We start from the raw sequence: 24,144 nt of genomic DNA, 5'->3' as shown, positions 1-24,144 counted from the left end.
TGATGCTTTCCTCAAAATTCAAACAGTGACTATTTTTGTTCTACCAGAACAAATTTCACAAAGTACAACACCTGAGGTTCTCCGTCCCGTTTTTGCTTTTAAACCTTAAAGCACAAAAGTCAGATTGATAAGTGGGACAATAAACAACTCTAAGAACAGATTTTATTTCCAAAAAAAGACATTTCACATTCAACAATAAAATGTTTTGGTCAACTTTTGTTACAGTCAAGGGCGGTAATAAGATGTGCTTCAAAATAAAAGTAATATTATTCAATATTTTTTCGGTTTCAATGAATCTAAATTCCATATGAATCAGTTAACCATGAAATGTCACTTTGCACCCACCTGCTAGTTTATGCAGTGTTCAAAATGAAACAAAATATACAATTCAATTCATTTTTTGTTTCTCCGACATCTTCAATGATGATTTCACCTCATTACACTTATTTTTGCATTTTCAAACCAATATGCCAGGAATAGCCAAAAACACGGTCGCTAATAAATGCTCCACATCTGACGTTTCAAGTGCTACTCACATTTAAATCGTCAACAGTAACAGACATGTATTAAGTGTAAATTATAACACACTGCAATTCAATTGGCTGTGGCCTCTAATAAAACAAAGGCCACTCAATTGTATGAAGAATTATGCTATATGTTGTTTTCAAATCTTATTTCATGTCACTATCAATAGTAGAGGTACAGGATAATATGAAGTGAGTTTAAAAAAAGTGTTTGTGACAAAAAAAGAGATACTGGGGTTTGTTCAATAAGTGAAAGTGGAGGAAAAATACAATATTCAGTCTTACTTTTCTCTCTCGACTTCATAGTGAACGTAATTTCTTCCGGTGGCATCAAGATTTGAGTGATGTCACGTCGTAGAAAACGTCTTTTCTAGTCGACCATAAGCTTCTTGAGGGAATTGAGATAAGCCGGAATGAGAGAGCTGACCGACTCGCCGTCGTCGTTGAGGATCTTCTCGCTTCGACCCTCAGAGCCCACGGAACTGGCCGAGCGCACCAGACTGGGATACGGGGTACTGTAACCCTGCGGGTGGCCCACCAAAATACACCGTACACATTTGAGGATTACATATTTTAGATATATAGATAGAGAGAGCGAGAGAGTGATATGACTTACAGAGGAGTATCCCTTGCTGAAGCTGCCTCTCTTCTTGGTCCTTATCTTAGTAAGCGCTGACTCAGCTATGTCAGCTCGTTCCTCAGCATCATCCAGCTCATGGACCGTCTTTCTGTACTTGGCCAAGTTCATGTTGGCTTGCTCCTCCTGAAGCATTTTGGAGAAATCAAAAATATGATGAAACTATGCCATGCAATTTGAATTTGACGTCAGCTTTTTCCGTAGGAATTGGAATCATCTTATTGTAAAACCACACATACAGCCTCTTCCACTTGTCTCTTGTAAGCCCTCATCTTGTTCTGCAGCCTCTCCACCAGGTCCTGCATTCTCTGCTGGTTCTTCTGGTCCTCCTCAGACTGGAAAACAATTTCCTTAAGCCGGCGTTCATTCTTCCGCAGCGTCTTCACCGTCTCGGCATGTCGCTTCTGCTCGGACTCCAGCTCCAGTTCCAACTCTTTCACCTGCAAACGCGACATCGATTGAAGAACTCTGCAATTCCAGCAGGGGACACTGGAGGGCGGCGATGCTCTTGTCCTGCTTTTCGCAAGAACGCCATGAGATTTTCCTTTCACCTCCTTTTACGCCACAAAACCCAAACCACAAAAGAAGTATTTCCTTGCCATGCTGGCACAGACAGATTAAAAAGTAACATCTGTTTTTTCAGATTTCATATGGTGACCATTATGGAAGGAACATCCGTGTTTCCAATCTGTTATCTTCGACTTTTTTTACATGTACTTTGTGTGGATGAATAAGCTTGATTTTCCCATCGCTACTTTCAGCCCAATGTTAAACCGAAAGGGTTATCTCGAGGAGTCAAAGAAAACCATACAAAAACTGTTTCATGAAGCAAAATTGAAGCTTCATTTTCCATCACTCCAGAATTGCTCCTCAAGCAACACCTCATTGAGTTATAAATGAGGTGAGTCACTGACCTTTCCTTCCAACTTTTGGATCATCTTCTTGCCACCTTTTAGCGCCATCTGCTCTGCCTCCTCCAGCTTGGTACTCATGTCTTTCACCTGAGCCTCAAGACCTTTCTTCATCTTCTCCAGTTGGAGCGTGTGCTCCTGCTCCAGGCGTAGCTCCTCCCCCACTCGGGCCAACTGAGCATATTCAATACCTTATTGATCACTTGATATCTTCATGATTTCCTCTCGTGTAAATGCTTTACCTCACAGCTGGCCTTCTTGGACTTGTCTACGAGTCCCCTCATTTCTCCTTGGAGCTCCTCATGCTCATGTTGTAGAGCTTGGAGATCCACCTCGAGTTTTCTCCTGCCGCTCAGAACCGGCTGGAACTAAACAGAAGGAGTTCAGGTTACAGGATGATCAATTAACTGATGATCGTTCAGTGGGTTAATATCTCATGCAATCTCTCTGGTCACCTGGTTATTGAGATCGCTATATTTTTCATTGGAATCTCGCAGCTCCATCTCCAAGGCTTTGCGAACCCTCTCGGTACTCTCCAAGGCCGAGCGAGTCTCCTCTCCATCACTAGCCAGCAGAGCGCAACGTCTCTCCAAGGCCAACATCTCCTCCTTGTGCTCCTCACGGGCCCTCAGCTCCTCCTCCAGATGAGCCTGGAGCTCCTAAAGAATAAAGAAGTCATCCTATAAGTTGTTGAAGTAGCACAACACTGGTGGTGGTGGTCATCCAACCTTGATCTGTTGCTGTGTCTTTTTGCTGCTCTTGCTGTACTCGGCGTTGCTCTTGGTTAGAAGATCCACTTGAAGCTCCATTTCAGTGACATCAGCTTCGAGTTTCTTTTTGAGCTTTGTTCCCTCCATCCGACCTTTAATCTCCACATCCAAAGTGGCTTGTAGGGATTCCAAGGCTCTCTGGTGGCTTTTTCTGATCAAGAAGAAATCAGAGTGACCTCATCATCAATGTTGTTATACGTGTCGTTGCTCTTTTTGAATGAAGAGGAAGCAGAAGAGACAGAGCTTACCTCTGTAGTAGGTTGAACATTTGAAACGGAAATAGAGGACAGTATTAAAGGCAGAGAGGAACATAGTGTGTGAGCGGGACAGAGATTCTAGAGACGTGGTACCGAGCGGCATCGATCTCTTCTTCTTTCTCTTGAAGTCTGCGCTCCAGGTCTGACTTGGCCTGAGATAACTCCAGCTGCATCCTCAGTAACTTGGTTTCCTCCGCCTAAAAAAAGAATACATCCAACTTGATCCTATTTTGGGGGAATGAATAGCTGTACTGTACCTCTAAAGCTGCCTCAGATTCTTCCAGTGATGCCTGTAATTCTTCTTTCTCCATCTCAATCTTCTTCTTTGCTTTTTGGAGCTCATGGACACTCTTCCCTCCATCTGTGAGCTGGTCCGTGAGGTCAGCTATCTCCTCTGTGTTTGTAAATGAAGAGCTATTGCTGAACTTGAATTCTTATTCATTTTATTCCTGTGTTCACATCAAGTTGTGGGAACGACGGAGTACTTGGGGATTTGAAAGTTTGATTATTATTGAGGAGAATTATGAATCATTTAAATCAATTCTTTGAATTTTGAGGGCATCCATTGGTGGGTCCAATCCAAAGGTATACCTACCTTGGTGGGCCTTGTTTTCCCTCCGTAGCGCTTCCAGCTGCTCCAGAGACTCTTCGTGCACTGTCTTGAGTTTGAAGAGCTCGCTTGCATGTTGCCTGCTCTCCTTTTGACAGCTCTCCACCTCGGCTACCAGCTCCTCACACTTTTGCTTCCAGTCTCCCAGTTGCTTCTCGAGAACCCGCTGCTTCTTATCAAGAGCCTGTCCACATCCGCTCGCCTTAAACGGAGAGCAAAGTGGACGTTGAAATGTGATCATCATGGACTGCTATGGACGGTCCAAATGTCCACGTGGCTCTGCTCTACCTTCTCCAGGTCCATACAGAGCTCCTCCACCTCTCCCTGGAGCCTCTGTTTGGTTTTCTCCAGAGAAGAGCATTTAGCTTGTGTGGCTTCCACCGCCTCTTCTGCCTCTTGCAAGCGCAATACCAATTTTTTTCTGTGACACAAAAATTATTCAGTGCAGTAGACCTGAACGCAGCACAGTTGCCAGGATCAACTTGACCTACTTGGTTTCCTCCAGCTCGTCGGCATACTGGATGGAGTCTGCCTCGTGTTTGGTCTTCAAGTGCGTCACCTCACTGTTGAGTTTGGAGACGAGCCGCTGCAGCTCTTGCTTGCTCTCCTGCTCCTCCTCGAGCTGCTCCTTGAGCCCCTCGTACTCCTGCCGCACCGAGCTCAGACTCGCGCTGACTGCCTGCTTACACTGGCAAACGCAAGATGCTTGGTATTTTTTTCACTTGCCACATTCAATACTTAATTTCCGTTTGAATTTGGGAGTTTTGTAAATCCACACTGCGACATTTACTTTGACCTCCTCATCCAGCTGTTTCTTCAGTTCCTCCAGCTGAGATTGGAGAAGAGACTTGGTACGACTCAGCTGGCCAGATCTGTTCTCGGCCTCTGCCAATCGTCGACTTGTGTCTGTATTATCGGCTTGAGAGGCAAATGGGATTTTTTTTTTTTAGACGATTTAGTTTGACTAAATTGACACGAAATGAAGAAGGTCTCTCTTAACTGTACCTGTGAGTCTGTTCTTGGTCACAGTGAGTTCAGTGAGTGTCCTCTGAAGGTCATCGCCTCTCCTGTTGGCCTCGTAGAGCTGTTCTTCTAATTTCTTCATCTGGCTATCTGAGGACATCTGCGGTAACACAGGAACACGCGAGTCCACACGGGAACAGCATATGGCTTAAGTTACTTTAGTTGAAACAGTTTTTCCATGTCCCCTAACCTTGGCTTTTTGTAGACCTTCGAGTGAGGTGGACAGATCGTCGACTTCCATTCTCAGGTTTTGCTTCTCCTTCTCCAACTTGGCCCGGGTCCTCTGTAGGGACTCGCACTGCTCATTTAGCTCGGCAATGACATCGCCATGGCGTTTCTTCAGGGTGACAGCCAGCATCTCTGACTGGACAGATGTTTCTTCCAGGTCTCGTCTCAAACGCTGCAGCTCCGCCTCTCGCTTCTTGTTTATCTCCAGCTGATAATCACACAAATTGTGGTATTTTTGAAGTTCTATCGACTTCTTTTGTATTCTTCTAGGACTAGGGTGAGTTTGATGACTTAAGCCAGATAATTGTATTTGGAGAATGAGTGCAAATTTAAAACATCTGTTTCTTGAAAGCATAAACATCATATTTAGCTCTCAGTAAAACTGTACAGCTGGACTACTGATGGCTCGATATCCTTGAATGACTCCAGGAAGTCCAACCACGGGGCTTGTTCCAATGTAGGCCTATGTCAAAATGTTTTGGTTTGGTTTTTTTACCTGCGAGGCGGTGACTCCACCTGCTTCCTCCAGTCGATCCGTGAGCTCTTCGAGTTCCCTGCCTAAATCTGCTCTCTGTTTCTCCACCTGTCAAATAGTTTTAAAAAAAACCTTTTTATATCTATAATTCTATTTCCAAACTAAATTCAAAACGTGTTGTCAAAATCACCCTGTGATGTGTACACGCTTTTAGCCATTATAAAATGTTACATTAAAAGCCCCTTATCGAAATTAAGCAGTGAATGCAAAAATGTAAACTGACCCAACTGAAGTCCCAACCATAGTTGTAAAAGACTTACAAGTCACACAAAAGACTTTTCTAATCTTGAACTATTACGTACACAACCATCTTACATGTTTTTTTACATCTATTTCACACCTGTTTTAAGGACACAAGGTTGACAAAGTATCCTGTAAAAAGCTGTAAAATCCTTGATACCAGTAAAGACACACCTGAAGGCACAAGTGAAAACATATACGCGACCCTATTTTGGAGCAATCCTTCAACAGCTACCTCAGCCTGGTATGTATACACGTCTGTGGACATTCACCTTGGTTTGCTGCATGCTGAAACAAACATGTCTCACCGGAGCCATGTGATTATCAATCCAGTAAGAAATGGATGATTGTCTAAGCTTCCAACGTGTCAACCACATGGAAGATAATTACCGTATTTTTCACATGCTTTGAACCTATGGATTTTTCCAGATTTTTAGGATATTTGTGCATATAAATAAAACATTAAAACATCTACGGCCTATAGTCCAGTGAGTCTTATATATGAACGTAAAAGGAGTTGCCCCTCATTTTAGCTGGTGTGTCTTATCATCCAGAAATTACGGTATTCTTGATGATAAAAGTTAACATTCCATGAGGTCGAAACCTCCATGAGAACAACAGTCGTTGTGTCTGTCAGCCGTTGTCTCCTGGTGATATCTCACTTTTTTGCAAGGCTGAATGAAACAATAAGGAGCTGTTCTTTGTGGTGAAGTAATGCTCTATTTGAGATCTTCCTGTGGAACAGATCAAGCAAGGCAAGTCCTCACTTGCTCCGATCTTCAGTCATGTGGCTTTAGGTATCCCATAACAAATAAAATACCACCCAGAATGGGGAGAGGGGAGCAAAACATCCCCCAAGGGCCCACTCTCAAATATGTCAGGGTTTTTTTGCTACTAGAACATGCAACTTTTCAGTCTTAAGAGTTGTGCGGCTTAAATCCACACATCAACAAGCACTTAAATAGACCGCCTTGGTAGATTGGCTTTATAGAAGCCAGGCCGGCCACCAAGCTTTAGGCTTTTTTCCACCGATCGCTGAAATGTTGCTAAAAAATATGCAAAATGTGTCATAAGAAACAGGTGTGCGTCTTCCGTAGATCATTTGGCTCAGTGATCCTTATCTCATTTTCGGCGAGGACAGTCGTGCATCATACCTTGACTCGTATGGCTCGTTCAGCTTCAAGTTCCTCTTCCAGCTCCTCAATTCGGGCCTATGGAGACACAGTTGGAATAGATTTAGTGCGGCGAAACAAGTATAACATATTGGCGATATGAGAGCATCAGTCCAGTAGATGGTTTGTTATTTCAGGGCAGTTGGACTCAGTTGGTTTCTGACACTCTCTGGGGATTTGGAATGTTTCTGGATTTTTTACTCAGGTAGCAATTTACTGCAAGAATGTCTGAGGCCACAGTCATTGTTGGTATTCTGACCAAGGGCAGGCTCTACTATGTCGGGTTTTGGAACCAATCCTAACATTTGAAGAATTTGTGGGATTTTTTTTTCCTTCAACTTCAAGCAGATATTGACAAGCAAATGCAGGAATTTATACAATTACTGAATGATACATGAAATTTTCTAACAGCATAACACCCACAGAGATCATGTTGTATTGGCCCCATCACTCATAAAACATCTTCATGCAACCCACAAATGTGCAAGGTCAGATCAGAGAACAGCATTAAAGCATAATGATGGATTGGCAATAAATCATCCACAATGCTTTCAACAGTTAACCTCAAGCCAAAACACAATTTAGTTTGACTAATAAGAATCAAATTGCCAGTTCCTCAGAGAGTTGTTCTTCTCCCCATGTTGTGTCATGTTCCTGTGTTATCTGCAACCTCGATCCAGTGTCATATTGTCAGGAAATGACTTTGACAGGGCGCGTAGCCAAGAGCCGTAACAACACGGGTGAAAGACATTCGGTTGCTACCCACAACTTCCCAAAAACTAAAAGGCATTCTCAAAAAAAAATACACACACACCGTTTTGATTGATAATCTTGAATGCATGCAAATATCCTCCGCAAAAACATTCTAGATATTTTGTGTCCTTTAGTCCCTAGTCCATTTTTTTTTTTAATTCTCTAGCCTCTTGAAGATGGAGCCAGGTTTTGAATAATTTAAAACACCTTAAAAAGTCATCAACTCACATGCCAGCGAAGGACCTCTGCAGAGAGAACAGCCATGGTTGCACAGCAGCTTGACTGACTGACTGACTTGTCGCTCGCTCTCTCGCACACACGCACACACACACACACGAATGCCTACAAACACACACTATTAAAGCCCCGCAGTCCTTTCCAGTCCACACCCCCTTGTGTGTGCTTGGTTTCTTGCACCATTCACATTTCTACTTGCCTAAACCATAAAATAAACATTGTGGCTTTCACACAACACATAATGCGGTGAATCCATACAGTTTCATCTCTTGGAATTTGAACAAGATGAAAAATGTTTGATGCATTTCATTTGATGTGTACTCCTTTCCCAGCCAGGACATGAAAACGCGCCTCTGTCGGAATTACATTCAGATGTGGCCTTTGTAAGGTCTCTTCTCCCGTGTCAGCAGGCGTGGGTAGTTCTATCTATCCTCTGTGATTCCCATCAAAGGGGGAAAACATAAGCCAAACAACTGCGAGTAACGCTCGGCAATCGTCAACACCGAGCCGTGCGGACCTCCTGCAGAGCCCTCCGCCATACTGTCCGCACATGCTCGCAGAATTCAGGTCCTCTGCAACACTCTTGGAATTTACCACTTTGTTCTTTTTAAATGTCTTCAGATGGCTTTTATGGCTGTTTGCCTGGCTTGAGAGATCAGCAGGTGACAACAGGTTCTCTTGACCTGCTTAGTCATGATGGGCTCAAAGAAGTATAATTTGATCAAGTGGAAGAATGGAGGCCAGCAAAAATGAAGAAAGAACATTTTCAAAACGGTGTTTACTGCAGTGCCCATAAAGTTTTTTTGAACCAAAGAGCCCTTGGGGTAAGAAGAACTTCATTTTGTCAGACTTTGATGACCCTTCCTCACCTGTCTGTTTTATGAGCGCATACTAAAACCGCTGATTGTTGTAAAGAATGAACCATGAAATGTTTAACCTTCTTGACATTTGCTCTTGGCCTGAATTACAGCTCACGGAAGAGTTGTTTTTTTTTTTTTATCAACTCCAAATGAAGAGAAAATCCAAAGTGTAGGTCTTGAAAATAAAGCCAATTGCTGCTTGCCCTTTAACAAGTCACACCATTTTTGGGAATGACTAGATGCTTATCACTTTGAGTTTCAACCTTCCTCCTGACATGACTGGATCTGTGAATTGAGCCCAGCAGCTCTGTTGAAAAGCAGGAATGCATCACTTACTGCTTTGTAAACTACTTCAACTGACCTCCAGCTATGACCCCAGCCAGGGCTTATTTTCGTGTTTGCCTGTTTGAAATGTGTAAACTTTGATCTTCCACATCAAATACGACACGTAAAATCAATTCAAAAGAGTCATGTCGTTTTTCTTCTGACAAGGACCATAACAGTCATCTTACCTGCATTTCTTTGCTCTTCTTCTGCAGTCCATTGTTGAAGGTCTCTTGAGCATCAAGCTTCGAGAGAGTACTGCTCATTTCCAAATCCTGACTTTATTGACAAAAAAGATCAAGAATTTCATTTTAAACTAGAGAAACAAGAAATTAATTTAATTCCTGCCATTCGATAAAAAAGAATATATATTCTATTCATCTTCATCAAATGACATTGATGAGTTGACATTTGAAAGTGACAAAGTACTGCTATGTCAATAAGTCGAACATGAAGCGAAAATGTACGATAGAGATCACATTTGTGTGATGAGCGACGTGCCCGGGAGGGAGGAAGGGAGGGAGTCTTTATTACCTGTCGTTAACAAGACGAGGCTTGGCGGAAGAAAATGTCCTATTTGATTTGAAGATTTCTTTTTTCTCTCAAACTATAATCAAGCACAATATATTCGGAGAGCAATATGCAATGGCAATAAAATATAAAATGAGTGACAGGTTTCATATTAACTTAGGTCATGGACTGTTTGAAAAAGTGGGTTGCTTGGCAACAGAGTGACTCATTCCTTTTTATTCATGATCCCAGTGACAGGGAATCTTTGAACATAACCACTGCCAGCTCGAAACATTCGAATGCAGATTAAAGTGCTCATTGGTGCGCACAGAGCGTGTCAGAGAGCCTGGCTGGCTGTATTATGACACTTGTTACTGTGGATGACTCGGTTTGAGTGAGAGAGTGAGTGCATGTGGGTGGATAGTGAACCTCAGAGGAGGAGACACCTTCCAGCATGTCAGAGTTGAAGCGTTCATGCTTCACCAGAGGTTCATTATCGGGAAATGACAAGATGTTTTTTATAGTTCAGTGGTTTTGAAATATTTTCAAAATGAATATGTCACAGTAGTAAGTTGGATGGAAAATCCATTCTAGGTTGGGTTTTTTTTTGACAAGAATAATAGCAAGTATAGAGCATTTTAGCGGATATAAAAGGTTTACACACCCTTACTGTGATATAAGAAAACGGCCACCAACAAACAAGAAGCAAACATGAGTGCAAATCTAAATCTGACCTTTTGATGACTTCTTCTGGGCCATTCTTTGTCTTGTCCACCCCTTCCAGATTTTCCTGATTGCACCCGTCGTCAGCCTCCAACCTCCTACTGTTCTTCTCCAGCTCCTCATGCAGATGTCTCTCCAGCTCCTCACGCTGATGGCGCTCCTGCTCAAGCTGATACTCCAGCTACCACCAAAACCATGCCAATGCACAAATTATTGTCAGAGTAGGTGGACTCTCCCAAGGCTGCTCTTGGTCACAGATTCTGTTCAGAAGTATACTCACATCTTCTACTTTCTTCTCTAGTTGGGTTTTCTGTTGGATTAATAGATCCACCTTCTCCTCCTCACTGTGCAGATCCTCCATAGCTTGCTGCAATGGGAGCAAGGGAACACAAAACAATAATGATAACTATGGATAAATGCATCTCCATCAAATTCACAGAAAATATGTAACACCCGCTGCGCCACAATTTAGACCCATTTTCAACTCTCTCAACTTTGATTTTGTGACCTTGTATGTGAAATGTGCTGCCTGGATATTATTTTATGATACCTCAAGAATGCTCATATTCAACTTTGGTGAGATCAGACTCTGGTGAGTAAAATATCATGGAGTGTCTAAAAGTGCAAATGCTTCTCTACCGCTTTATCCTGTTCACATGCAACAAGGGCGCCCTCCAATTGGTCCAGGTCCTGTCGGAGACTGTTACACTCTTCCTCCATTCTGTCTCTGTGGAAAGTCAGCTGAGTAGAACGGACCTCCCCTTCTTCCAGACGCTCTGACAAGCCAGATAATTGTCGCTCCAACTCGCGTTGCGTCCGCTCCAGCTGGACACAGCGCACTTCTGACACGTGGGCAGTGTCCTGCTCCTGAAGGTTCATTCACACACAATGGCAATAGTTGATGCAATCCTGAGCAAATCTCAATCTGCTTTGCATTCTAAGACAAATTTTGCATCAACTTTGTGTCATGACTAAAATTACTTTGATTTTAAGACAAGAGTGCCCATTAAAAAAAATCACGTAGTCTTCAAACACCAAAGCACTACTGACTTCATGCATGCAAAGTTTATGACGTAACATTTAGATTGTGTTTAAAGGTTTACTCAAAACAATACTCAAAATGATGCTCAAAATTGATGTGACTTATATGCATATCTTTCCAAAAATAACAATGAGCCAAGTTATAAATTTGACCACCTGATTTATGAAAAGAAACCTTAACGGATTCAGTAGACCATCGTCAAATTATTTTTATTATCATTATAATAGAATGCAACAGAGATGATGGCTAGAATCCATTGTGGTCTTTTTCCATCTTTCAAATCGTGACAAGTGAAAAAACAATGATACAAATGTGACTTAGTATAATTGTTTGAATAAAAAACAGGCTTTCAAATGTGCTAGATAAATAAAATCACACAGGACAAACTTACCCCAAAACGTGCGTCCCTCCCTACAGCCAGAAGAAATCCTTCCCTTTGTTAGTCTAATCTCTCCTTAATATAGCTCTGCTACAAAGATCAACACAGTGACGTGAGGAGCTGACCTGATAGACCAGTTCAGCCTTACACTGGAGCTCATGGTCAGCGGCAACCATCCATAACAGGAGTGAAAAGACCTCATTGTCAAGTCTGCTCTGGATAATATTCATTTCTTATGAAGCAGTCATCACAGGCAAGGTATTTGCTCAAAGAAAACACTACCCTCATATGTGGGCATTTGTAAAATTACCAAGCAACCCATTTTCCATGCGCGGGGTCTTTTTTTCCCATAAAAGTACTTGTTCTGTGCCTTGTCGGCTTTTCTACATGGCTGCTCCCCAACTTCTATTTTTAGAAAATGATAGGAGGGCGAAAAGGTGCCTACCAGACCTGCTAGTAGAAGGACCCGAGGCTGCAATGGCTTACCCATTGAAACAAATTACAAAAGTAAAATAAAAATAGAGAATAAAATATATAAGTCCCCAAAATCATCACTGACGTGCCACCAATGATTAGCATGTACCTACACTTTGTATTCTGTTGTCCAATGTGGTGCCAAAGCCATCCCAGTCTAGCTCATCAGGTTCCGCTTGTGTTCCGGGGTCATCTTGGCTTCTTTTAGTCTCTTCTGTGTCAGCTAAGAGGAAGCGGGGAAGCTGAGGACACCTTAAAGACATCCTCGAGACAAACAAAACACTGCTTTTCTTTCTTCGAATGGCTCTAATTGATTGCCTCTTTGGTATCTCAAGACGTGCAGCTGTGAAATAACGATAATAATTCGCTCACTGATGTTGATCCAGCAGATTTTTCTCGTATTGCCTCTTCTAATGTCATCCAAACATGTCCGTCCGTCATATGTTTATCCAGCTTGTTGCCAGTAACAATCAGCAACCTCTCGTGTCCGTTTGTGATCAAACAAATGATGATGTCATTGGAAGGCAAATGAGGCGAAAATATGCCATAGAAATATATCCCTGGTGAAAGCATACAACACACTGGCAAAAACAAGAATTGAGATTGCAAAATGTCCATCCTCCTTTCATTCTTGATTAAAACCGCCATAAATGTCTCACACCCACATGGCCACCCACAATATCGAATTCCCCAAGGAAGAACACTGAGGGCCTATTATGCTTTGCGCAATGTGGGTACAACACAATGGATGGTGTGCATCTTGTTCTTTTTGCCAAACAGGTATTGTGACTAACCCTAACCCTTTTTCCCATAAGCACGACTCTGTAGTTATCACAGCACGATATAAACCTTTGACTTAACCACAACCAGGCTTTCATATTTGCCATTCAAGCAAGTTGACTTTTCTCACCATGCACTAGCTTAAGTGCTTTGTTGCAGAATCAACCACTGGCTTCTGGGCAAACAAATGACATTCCTCGAAATGTTACAGTCAAGTCAAAACAGCTACAGTTAGGCTAGAGAGAGAATGCTTAAAAATAAGCAGTCCAAAATTGAAGAGATATATATATCTATTCATATTTTTGCGGTAGATTGTCTTGGATATGAGATGACATAACATCTGAGATTTTATTTCCATGTATTTACATCTGGTTACACCTTTGTTGACTCCACCCATTTTTTATACAGTATTGCGATTTAAAAAAATAAAAGACAATCATGCCTTTGGAGCTCTCACAGGGCCACAATTTCCTATTTATGATGTCCATAGCCAATTATTCATTTGATCTTTGCAAACTGTCATTAGCCTCTCCTCACTTGTCTCTTTGGTTCTCCACTATCATTCATCATTCCCTTTCAAGTTTTTTTGTCCCAAGAACACTGATTGAGCATGAATTGCTCTTTTCCACACATCTGGATACTTTATCTATCTGATCCCACGTTTACTTTCCATTTGCCCAAATTTTGAAAAGAAAGGGATGTTTGTCATTATCTTGTGAAAAAAACAAACAGCTAATTCACACACTTTAGAAAAGGAACAATACGGCCCAATTGGAGGATACCCAAAGCTCAAATTCAGCTCAAGCAAAAAAGTAGCTGAAGAAACAGTCGAAGAAGTCAACTCACAGTGTGATATTTGGAAGCCGCATCATTCTTTTCCCTCTTAAGCTTCAAGTTGTGACGCTCTAGCTCCCGAAGCATTAAAATGAGCCGTTCATTTTGTTCCCTGGTCCTTCTTAACTCCTCTCTGTCCTTCATCTCTTCCGGCTGCAATGTCAAGGGCCCAACCTGGGAACACAAAATCAAAACGTCACAAATACATTTCAAACTGTTCCATTTAATTTCAAGACACAGGGCTTAACTCATACATGTCAAACTCAAGGCCCGAGGGCCAGATGCGGCCCGTCACATCATTTTTTTTTGTGGCCCGCGAGACACATTTTGCATCGACTTTGTATCATTACTAAAATTACAAAAATAAATATTGCTTGCCATTCATCTCTTTAAAATATTTGAACATTTTTTTACTACTCTGATTTCAAAACTAGTTTGTTTTGTAGCCTATCCAACTAACTTTCTTTTGGTAAAAAAAAAGAAAAAACAGGTGTGAGTTGATTTTAAAGTGCAAGATTAAACGAGAGTTCAAAAGAGGAAAGTGAATGAAAGCAAAGGCTCGCAGGAAAACGTGTCCCTGCTTGAATCTGGGGTCTGTACTTTTGGGAAACAAGCTGTCATTAGCTGAATCCGGACAGTGATCAACAACCAACTTTACATTCTGTCAGTGGGAAATGATATGGGCAAAACATCATCTTCCACACGTGCGTCCATAATTGCCATGGTGTCAGAATTAGATTTAAGACGTGTGCGCATCACTGAACATACCCCGGCCTGTAGTTACAGTACTTGAAATTCTCAATATTTACCTGTCAGCGCAAGATTTGACATGGCGCTGGCTCTCAGTCTTGGCGCCAATGCAGCGAAGTGTTACACGTCAGTGCTTTCACCTTTCACACAATTACAACTTTCAATCAATAAGAACAAATCAAACAGGATCTTTATCTCTCTGTCTTGGTGGTTGATAGATGGATGGACACTGGAAAATAGAGACTCCCTGACAAACTCATTTTTTCCATCTCATTGATGGAACTATAAAACCAGTTGTGGTATAAAATAGGAAAGTCTTTTCCCCCTGCATGCTTCCAAGAGGATTAATTCCATCATTCCATTCTCTCACTTGAGCAGCTGTCTGGCATTGGAGTTCTTCTTCACACCTGCATGCTTCACATGCTACTGGCTTTGGAGCAGCGTCACCCAATCGTAGATGCTCAAATTAAATCTGAATGTCAGCCGGCCACCATTAAAGATGACTTTTAGGGTCCAATAAGTGCTTAAGTGAGATTTTAGTGCACACTTGAGACTCTTGCTTGAGGTGAGGGGACTGCGGGGTGAGGCCTGGCCTCTGGCTGAACCCCGAGCCCAGGTCAGGTCAGGAGGAACGCGGTTGCTGGCTTTGATCAGTGAAGCACGTGGCATTTCGTGCAGTTGACTGGCCGCAGGTCAGGTAGGAAAATAAATCCGATCAATGACATGATTGTTGGGAAGTCATTATGAAGAAGCCATCTCTGTTGATATTATAAAGCCGTAAAAGCTGCCCATTGTTTTTGCGGGGCTGAAAAAATTGTTGAATAGGAGATGCCATACAAGCAAAGGTTTTTTGGTAGTGGGTGGAATGTTTGCGAGATGACAATTCTCCATGTTTTGTTTTTTAGAAGAACAGTTTTAAAAAAATTGACGTTCCTCTGGTTAAAAAAAAGAAAAAAAAGACATGCTAAAAGGGTTACAATTTGCCAAAGTACACGTCGAATGGCCGAAAGAGAGAATGGAGCAAATGATTTGCGGCCCGCTGAAATTCAAATTGTTGTTTTTGGGACAGAGGGCCCGCCCGCAGACAGTTCCTTAGACAACCACCAAACAGAGATTTGTGAAAATTAATGTCAGAAAAAGAATTTAAAAAGGCGTTATGACAATGTTTTTTCCCCATTCAATGTGGGCCGTAACAACTCAATATACCCGCAAGCACCAACAATTGTCATTCTGTCAGTGTTTGCATTCTTTTGCCGCATGTCTATGTGTGTGGGTTGGACACAAGGCAAAGCGAGGAAGACGCAACTTGCTTTTTCCTTCAAAAATACCCAAATGAAAAACATTCAGGCCTTAAAATTTGACCTCTTTGCTCTTCGATGTACTGTAGCGAACAAGACACACCCCCTCTTTGGCTTCAGACAATCTGCACATCCAAAATCGACATGAGCACGGGAAGACGAGAAGAGTCGCTTTCTTACATGCGTCAGAGGTCTGACGGTAGGCCGGTATTGATGGAAGTCCGTTTGGATCACACACACTTTCTTCTCCATCCTCACAGCTCCCAGCAGCCCATCCTGTCTTCAGCCATCAGGCGTTGAGGAGGAAATGCACCCGGCCTGTCTGTCTGTGTGTGTGTGTTTTTGAGATTTGAAGGAGGATTTGTGTGTTGCACAGAAGGCGAGACAGGACAGATGGAAAGGGAGAAGGTTTGCAAAAGCGCCGTGTTGAGTCTGCGAGCCAACCTAAAGGAAGGGAGTGTGATGTGTTAAAAAGAAAACAGGAATCAACTTGCATGCCCCCCCCCCCCGTTTACCTCATTGGACCCCCCACCGCACACGCACGTACGCCTTTTTTGTCTTGATTTGCAAATCACAGTAGAGTTCAATATTATTGCCGTACTTCACTTTCATTTCAAAAGATATTTATTTTTGGAGTTCTTACTGGTTTTAGCCACTTTACTGTGAATGCGATGGGGCTTTAGTCCTTGCCAAAGTGCATCAGGTAAGCTCCAGGATCTGTGAACTTCCTTTGATGATGGATGATCTTAGCTCATCACATGCCTCGAAGCTGGCTGGCCATCAACCCTTATTAGGTGCCTGCTGAAAGCAAGCACATACAGTCTTACGATGCACATTCTTTTTCTTTTGCTTCGTATCATTTCCACTTTGACCCATTGGCAAAATAGTTTTGCAGTAGAACTAACACCAAGTCACTCTTTGACCTCTGATATTTAAATTCAGAAGATCATCGGGAGATTGTCGAACATTTCAGGTCTCTGAATTTATAGCAGTTTATGACTGCGCTACTCTTATTTGGCTTAAAAAAAATTTGATGAATAGCTGTTGCTTTTGTCAATATTCTACATTAGCGATGCATCATATGCAGCACATCTTCTGTCCGGATGTTTAAATAGGCAGTCTGCCATTCCAAGCATATCAAGAGCAAATATTCAACTGAATACTTTGCAGATTGAAGAAGAATGGCTTTGTCACACCCTTTTTCTACAGTTTCTCCAGCAGGGATCTGGCCCCGTACCATTTCCCTAAGAAAACCATTTCCACAAGTCACAGTAGGACGGCCCTGTAGCACATTTAATTCCATCATCATGAGCAAAAAGTAATGTAAACCTATTTTGAAATTTTTAAGATACATGTAGAAGTTTTTTTCCAGACCAGACAACAGGACAAATGTGTCTATATTTTTTTCCATCTCATCCGGTGTGACAGTGGATGCATTTTTAGGTTTGGTTGCCATCTGGTGGTAAAGCTTAAATGTTGTTGTTTTTTTTTGTACTTCATAACCAGGATAAGTACAGAATACGATTAGTTCTCCTTTTTGTGTGGAATGTCTAATATTTATCCAGCTTGAAATGAATTCCCAGCATGAAATTGGACATTGTTATGCCCGCGCAGAGTGAAGAGGATTTGAAAAGAACCGGAGCTCGATGGGTCAAGGATTTTATTCAAGAATTTATTTCAAATACTAATGCAAGATTATTGTCACACACAAAAAGATCAATAATCATTGAATAAAAATGTATTTTACAGAAGAAACAACACTGAGCCACTCTTTATCCTTTTCATTCAGACCCACCTCAAAAGAGAGATGGCTGTCAATCGAAAGCGGCTATACATAAATACTGGAAATATCTTTGGTATAAAAGTACGTAACACAACTATACCAACCTAAATATAAGCCCAGCCTCATAAGGCACGTGTCCAACAAAACTTATTGTGAGTTACAGTACGCAAACCACACAAGGTTCATAAGAGACATCTACTCTCCTCTATATGTAACAATATTCTTATCTGTCTCGTGAATTTTAATTTCATAGAGAATATTAGGTGCGATAGACTTTGCCATATTGTTCCATATGTAAACAGCCAGGTTCTCAGTCGTGCTAGGAGAAAGAAAATAAAGTTGTTAGAAGGAGTAGTCATAAAAAATAAATCAAATCAAAAGATAAAGACTGCATTTTCATGTCATAGGTCAGAAAAAAGCAGGGGCCCCAAAAGTGAACCCTGTGGAACACCATTTGAGAGTGGGGCAGCGTGGGACAACACAAAAAGGTCTGTCTGTCAAAAAGGGCTTTTTTTTTCCCTTTGTGGTCCTTTTTTTTTTTTTTCTTCTTCAAATGAAGTAGTTAAGCTTGTTTTATTATTGTAGTTGATACATGTAGATTTAGTTAAATTTCACCAAATATTTGTTCCTCAGAGGACAGTTGCAAGTAAAGAAATGAGACATTAGACATGATTAAAATTGCAGACAACACATCATTATCTATGCTTATTTGATCGTCGCCACTGTATATAAAAAAAAAAAGTATACTGTCACAGGAGTTGCATACCTGGGAATAGTAGCAAAATACGGGACATCCTTATCCAAGTTTTTATGATCAAGTGGAATCATGATGACTTCCTGAAAATGGAATAAATCGCTCAAATGACGTTCAACTTGAATGCAGTTCAATGATTGAACTTTGACCAACAACGTTATTCTGCTTTTCTTACCTCTATGGACCTCTTCAAGTCAGTCAGGTTCATTACCATGCCGGTGATGTGATCAATCTAGACATAAACACACATGCACATCCATAGTTATACTTTTCTCCTTTCACACTACAGGGGAAAGCTTTTTTTTGTGACTTCAAATGTGAACAATGTTAAAAGAGGTAAATGTCACTTGTCACCCACGCAGCCGCTCACTTCCATTGACGTCACAGCTACGCCCCCGCAATCAAGTAACCAACCTGACCTGTCCTGTCCCGGTTTGTTAAGTAGTTAAACCCGGTCGGCACTCCCAGCAGTTCGTGATCAGTTTCGTCAGTCACGAGCCTCCCGTTCCAGCCAGAAGTCCTTCTCTCCACTTTCCCTCAAATCAATCAAGTCGTGCTGCATTTGGCTGTCACAGTAAACTGGGCTGATTTAATCGGCAGGTTGCTTCATGGATCAGGCTTTATGTTGTACTAGTAAAAACGGTGCTTGTAGACATTTCCTTTTCACATCATGTGCATTTAGTGTTAACCATGCAATAAAAGGAACACAACAAGGTAGTCTTATATTTTTTACGGCTGTTTATAAATGTGATTGTTGAGACATTGTATGCTTGGCACAAAGTGTCATGGAAAGTTAAAAAAAAGAATAAAGCTTAACACTTACCTTTCCACGCACAGTTATCTCCACTGTGGAAACATAAGTTGGAATTAATAAGAGGGAAATATTGAACAGTGATAGGAAGAGTTGCATCCACTCATTTGTAATATGCCTGTAAAGTATATGCATTGTTTGAAATGGAAAGCCTCCTAGCTCAAGGTTACTTTACACAGGATCATGAAAAAAAAAAAAAAAAAAACAACAACATGTTGACTTATCCCAAGTTCACTTGGAGCAAGCAAAGTTCATCCCGGGCCACACAACTTTAACAAATGAATAGTCAAACCAACCTTTGTAGTTGTGTCCATGGCCGTGAGGATTGTTACATTTCCCAAAGACCTTTAGATTATCTTCATCAGTCAAGTGAACACTACAAAGGAGATAAGACGCATTTACATGGTGTACTTTTCGGGGCAAACAGAAATGATGTTAAAGGTTATTTCAGCACAAGATTGTTTTTTTTCACATATTACGAGATCTTCTTCAATGTTGAAAGATAACAATCCAAACTGGCCCTTTTAAGCATTGGCCAGAAATTGGTGTCATCACTTCATATTTGTCTCCTACAAATGATACTTCTGAGTTAGTATTTGACAATGGCAATCTCATGTAACTCAATATTTCAAATTCTAAACATGCACTGTGCACAAAGAGGATACTGACAAATAGTGTGCAACATTAAAACTGGGGGTCTTTTTTATTTTAACATTGACCATAACAATCAGTAAGAGAAAAGATTGATCATGCAATAGTTTCCCACAAGAATGCATTCGATGCACACAATTGCTGCTTGTAAGGAAAAGTAAAAGAGAAGCATGAAAATCTTCCATAACATGTCAAACACACAGTGGATGGATTAGATCGCGTGTTTTCCTGCTTACGTAGGCGCTTTCCCCGTGGTCCTAAACTCCCTTGACAGACAGACAAACAGACAGACAGATGTTCCTCCGCAAAGCTGCCAAGGTGATCGACATCGTACCTGTGCAGGCGGTGACAAGCGCTGAAGCTCTGAATCCGGGTCAGGTATCCGATCGGTTCCGAGAAGCCGTTCATAGCGGACCCGAGCGTGTTCAAGCAGTCGAGGGACGGACTGAGCCAAGCAGTGTGCGCGCACTTTAAAGCGGCTGCAGCTGAGTCTGCAGCTTCTCGTGACTCATGCAGCCAGCAGGGCAGGGCGTGCTGAAACGCTCACATGATGCATGCGCACAATCGGCCCAAGTAAAAAATATTCATAGGACCACCACATGTATTGATTGGCTGGCAAACAAAAGCAGTGTGCATACTGGTTTATATGTGATTGATTTATTCATGACATAACTGGGTGTGATGTTCATGTGTAGCAGCTACTACGTATTTCCACAAAATACATTCCTCCATCGCTAGTTGAAAGTGTCTTTCCATCTGCAAAATAAAAAAAAAAGCCAAGTGCATTCAAAACTCGCTCTCCTCCAGAATCTCCTCCATGGTCTCTCCATGCGTCATTTCCCCGTCACTACTGGACAGACTCTTCCTGGTCAGAAAGTCAAGACCTGTTGCATCATATCCTTTCACCATCTGACCTTTCTTCTCTTTTTGTCCACGGGCTCCACCGCTCACTTGGAGAGACACCTGGAGCAGGTGTGGGTGGACGGTGAACGTTGCTCCTTCATCACAGGAGTTACTTTGTTGACACTCTGGCCGGTGCATTTTGGTGCACTTCCATAGGTGCTTGAGCGGTGCACCTTGAAAACAGCTCCTGAACTGGAAGTTGTTGTTGAACAAGAAAATCTGCCAGCGCTTCTTCAGCTCAGCTTGTACCTAAAAATGGAAAATAATGATGAAACAAACTGGCCTGCCAGCTCTTGCTAACCTATAACTTTGGCAAGGAGACAAAGGAAATCAACTTAGGTTGACAGGAAAGCATACCTCTCCATTGGCGAAGCAATACAACACTCCGACCAAGAAGCCCTTTACAAGAAAAAGCACGCTCAGAATTATGACATGACACAAACAGTGTCAAGCATGTAATCTTACCTGAAAAGAACTGAGGGTGAGATTAATGAAGTCCCGAGCGTATCGACCGCTCCCCTCCATGCATTCGTCGATGAGGACAGTGAAGACTACTTCATGGATTCCCAGAAGAGGAATAAGCACCAGTGTTGCCCTGGCTAAGCTGGCAATCATCACAACATACAACCCTGCTTAGACCATATCCTATTTTTCAATCCAAAAGGTCACCAGTCAATATTGCTTGCAAACAAAGGTGCAGGAAGGTTCGATTTAATCCCCAATTTGACCTGGGTTTGAAACAAATGTCGTTTTGGAGCACACTTTCTGCAAAGCACCCATATAGCTAGCTCATAAGTGTGGAAATACCTGTATCTGTAATCGGTAAATTTCACCTGATCCGCTTTGAGCTTGGAAAGCAGCAGCAACAGAATCTTGATGAATATGAAGAAAATGATCTGCAACATGCATTCAATGTCATGTGAGCAAAATCACAAATGCGCTAAACTAACGACCGTGGCGACATTCAGTTTCGAGAAGTTCTTACCAGCACTGACAATGTGATTGGGCCCTTTATTATCCACCAGAACCATCGGTTCACAATTGACCAGCACCTTTAAATCATTGGAAATACATGTTGATGAAAAAGAAAATGATTCATTTCATCAATAAATTCAAACAAAGCTCCACTTACTCTGTGTTTTCATATAAAATCTTAACAACTGTCCACGGTGTCACAAAGAAGACGGGCATTCCTGAAAAACCCAAATGAAATCACGTTTTTACTGACCAACATTTTAGCAGTAAAATCTCTTCAGTCAGGTGCAAAATGGCACGAAGCCACAGGAATGCGTACTGTTTCCGAGAGGAACAAATCAATTTACGACGCTTGCGCCCATTACGTCATACTGACGGGCTGGTTGCTCTTTGTGTTTTTTTTGTTGGATGGAAAACGAGCACGCACGTTTGAAAAGGACGTACCCCATCCTAGCAGCATGTAATTCTTCAACAGGCGCCGTTTGGTCAACACAGCAGTGAAAAGCAGCGTGTGAAGGAAAATGGCTTCCACCAAAAGCCAGAAATAGTTACAGGCCACAAAATACTCCATGGCCACTTTTGAGAATTTACACATCAGAGATATCTGCCAGTGAAACCAAAGGAGGACGCTTTAGTCTTTTGAAGCAGTTCAAATCGGAATGGAATCGGATTGTACCGGAGAACTTGAATACGAGTTCCATCCAGGATCATCCTTGGGGAGGTTGGAATACATGATGTACAAAACAATTTCTTTTGAAATGACAGCAACAGCTCTCAGGATGAAGGAAACAAAGAGATTCATGTGAATGTAGTTCCTGGTACAATGGAGCTTCCTGGAAAACACAGATAGATAGATACAGAATAGCCTTTGCTTCATTTGTGGACAGTAATGGATGATCCAAAACGGTTAAAAAGCACTGATGTAATCTGATGAGCCCACGTGACAAGTTTGGAGAGTTTCGCAACGTAAATAGAAATGCTGCTTTGAAAGGACCTCTTTCAAATGAGAGGGGAACCATCTGTGACCAACCAGACTGTGGCGTAAAAGGACAATTTGAGGCTGATGTCATCGAAAAGCACATGCTCGATAACGCCTCCGTGTAAAAGTCAGCGGAAACAAAAAAGAATCTGCAATAGCACAGTCCATTATTGATGCTAAATAAACAGACTGAATTCTGGCATCTCAGCAGGATCTGTGTTACGACGAGAACATTAGCTTTTAAAAATTGATGTATCACGCGTCATCCGTGGTGACTGACCTAAACATGCCCATGAGGAGCGTGGCAAACATGAGGGAAGCCAAGGAGAGCGAATAGCCAACGATGGAGACCACCCGGAGGGCTGTCTGCCGAAGCATTTGCTCTTCCTGCTCACAAGGACAAACGAGACAATCGACACAATTGAAGACTGCGTGCTCACATGATACAAAGCCTTGTATTTGGAATCAAAAGCTTTTTCACAAAAAGTGATGTAGTCTCTGGGATTGTTAAGAAGGATGGCAGAAATGTTACTAGGTCACTAATCTGCCATTTTCCTCACCTTGTCTTTAAAATAATGATCCCCTTGACATTGGGAGTCATCCCTCCAAGGCTCTGAGGAATTTTCCTTCTGCCGCCATCTTCCATTTTCCAAGCATTCTCGGTGAGCCTTCCTCGAAATGTCTGCAGCAAGTTCAAATTCACATGCTCAATTCGTAGTTTTCATCAGTGTAGGGAGCCAAAGTGTGAAACTATGTCAACTGTACAATTTTCTATTGCGACACAATAATGTGTTAAAGTGCTAGTGCATCATTCGATTTGTTTTAGTCATGCTCCAATGAGCGTGCGTTATCAATTCTCAGGCTTTTTGTTAGAATGCAAGCCGCTGACACTTCAATATGGCTTTTTCAAACATTACCCATGCTGATCCATGGTAAGTAAGGAGGGCAGGGGACGGAAACGTTGCCGGGAGGTGAATGAGGCCAACACACAAATGCATCGAATGTTCCTTTACAGTAGATTCCTGCAAGGCATAAATAGATAGGAGTCATATTGGTCATGCCTTGGAACCAATACATGACATCACTGGATTGAAAAAGAAAATGCTGTCATTTCTACTTTCAGTCATTTACAAGAAATCAAGCTTACCAGTTTTGGGGCGTGTACTCGATGTGAGAGTTCTGTTGCAGTCCTCCCAGTAGTCTGTGCGCTCTGCTATCAGACTTTCAAGCACTGAGCATGTTATCTTCCAAAAAAAGAAACAAGATTATTCCTTTTCATTCATCATTTGAAATGAGCTGCATGTTTTTGGACTCTACCCTCTCCATGATTTTAAACAGCTGCACTGCGTTGTATTCCCGTGACCAAAGAGACATGTTGATATACTTCCTTGCAGGTCAAAGGTCATCTTTGTCATTC

The 24,144-nt window shown here is 41.9% G+C and overlaps 3 protein-coding genes across 6 annotated transcripts; all 3 read right to left on the bottom strand.

Annotated features, from left to right (window-relative positions):
- Positions 1-142: 142 nt before the first annotated feature.
- LOC147039101 (uncharacterized) lies at positions 143-17,359 on the bottom strand. Of its 4 annotated transcripts, XM_085903086.1 has the most exons (24): positions 16,387-17,359; positions 16,052-16,315; positions 13,836-13,997; positions 10,954-11,181; positions 10,595-10,681; positions 10,326-10,495; positions 9,270-9,360; positions 6,890-6,946; positions 5,457-5,543; positions 4,923-5,168; positions 4,715-4,832; positions 4,500-4,627; positions 4,201-4,397; positions 3,998-4,130; positions 3,695-3,911; positions 3,357-3,493; positions 3,193-3,296; positions 2,801-2,993; positions 2,528-2,731; positions 2,315-2,440; positions 2,076-2,246; positions 1,401-1,601; positions 1,141-1,287; positions 143-1,047 (listed from the first exon to the last, which is right to left on the bottom strand). In XM_085903086.1, exons 2-24 carry the CDS (start codon positions 16,121-16,123, stop codon positions 895-897), a joined length of 3,429 nt encoding a protein of 1,142 aa, XP_085759212.1. In that variant the 5' UTR covers positions 16,124-16,315; positions 16,387-17,359; the 3' UTR covers positions 143-894. The 4 variants fall into 4 exon arrangements, with proteins under 4 accessions (XP_085759212.1, XP_085759213.1, XP_085759216.1 ...); XM_085903087.1 differs by lacking the exon at positions 16,387-17,359 and having other exon boundaries at positions 16,052-16,347; XM_085903090.1 differs by lacking the exons at positions 16,052-16,315; positions 16,387-17,359 and adding an exon at positions 14,633-14,669.
- A 208-nt stretch (positions 17,360-17,567) lies between these two features.
- Positions 17,568-20,373, bottom strand: pts (6-pyruvoyltetrahydropterin synthase). Its single transcript, XM_085903108.1, has 6 exons — positions 20,205-20,373; positions 19,516-19,595; positions 19,232-19,254; positions 18,584-18,640; positions 18,421-18,491; positions 17,568-17,973 (listed from the first exon to the last, which is right to left on the bottom strand). Exons 1-6 carry the CDS (start codon positions 20,276-20,278, stop codon positions 17,850-17,852), a joined length of 429 nt encoding a protein of 142 aa, XP_085759234.1. The 5' UTR covers positions 20,279-20,373; the 3' UTR covers positions 17,568-17,849.
- Positions 20,374-20,497: 124 nt separating this feature from the next.
- glp2r (glucagon-like peptide 2 receptor) lies at positions 20,498-24,144 on the bottom strand. The gene is made up of 13 exons (XM_085903098.1): positions 24,045-24,144; positions 23,875-23,971; positions 23,645-23,749; positions 23,288-23,409; positions 23,008-23,114; positions 22,425-22,581; positions 22,193-22,352; positions 21,906-21,966; positions 21,759-21,825; positions 21,581-21,669; positions 21,239-21,377; positions 21,131-21,172; positions 20,498-21,022 (listed from the first exon to the last, which is right to left on the bottom strand). Exons 1-13 carry the CDS (start codon positions 24,099-24,101, stop codon positions 20,657-20,659), a joined length of 1,569 nt encoding a protein of 522 aa, XP_085759224.1. The 5' UTR covers positions 24,102-24,144; the 3' UTR covers positions 20,498-20,656.

The sequence above is a fragment of the Syngnathus leptorhynchus genome, chromosome 22 (assembly GCF_054491065.1).
Source record: "Syngnathus leptorhynchus isolate UIUO chromosome 22, UIUO_Slep, whole genome shotgun sequence".
Taxonomy (NCBI): Eukaryota; Metazoa; Chordata; class Actinopteri; order Syngnathiformes; family Syngnathidae; genus Syngnathus; species Syngnathus leptorhynchus.
Note: the sequence above shows the minus strand (reverse complement) of the source record. Positions and strands in the feature narration are given on the sequence as shown.

Excerpts from the sequence above, each read along its gene's own strand:
- LOC147039101 (XM_085903086.1), bottom strand. The coding sequence starts at position 16,123 with ATGGAGAAGAAAGTGTGTGTGATCCAAACGGACTTCCATCAATACCGG. Across the intron at positions 10,682-10,953 it reads CATGTGAACAGGATAAAGCG|CAAGCTATGGAGGATCTGCA; the intron begins GTAGAGAAGCAT and ends CTCCCATTGCAG. Across the intron at positions 4,398-4,499 it reads AGCTGGATGAGGAGGTCAAA|TGTAAGCAGGCAGTCAGCGC; the intron begins GTAAATGTCGCA and ends TGCGTTTGCCAG.
- glp2r (XM_085903098.1), bottom strand. The coding sequence starts at position 24,101 with ATGTCTCTTTGGTCACGGGAATACAACGCAGTGCAGCTGTTTAAAATC. Across the intron at positions 23,410-23,644 it reads CTTACCATGGATCAGCATGG|ACATTTCGAGGAAGGCTCAC; the intron begins GTAATGTTTGAA and ends AACTTGCTGCAG. Across the intron at positions 23,115-23,287 it reads ATCATTATTTTAAAGACAAG|GAAGAGCAAATGCTTCGGCA; the intron begins GTGAGGAAAATG and ends CCTTGTGAGCAG.
- pts (XM_085903108.1), bottom strand. The coding sequence starts at position 20,278 with ATGAACGGCTTCTCGGAACCGATCGGATACCTGACCCGGATTCAGAGC. Across the intron at positions 18,492-18,583 it reads ACTTGAAGAGGTCCATAGAG|GAAGTCATCATGATTCCACT; the intron begins GTAAGAAAAGCA and ends TTCCATTTTCAG. Across the intron at positions 17,974-18,420 it reads TATTTTGCTACTATTCCCAG|CACGACTGAGAACCTGGCTG; the intron begins GTATGCAACTCC and ends TCTTTCTCCTAG.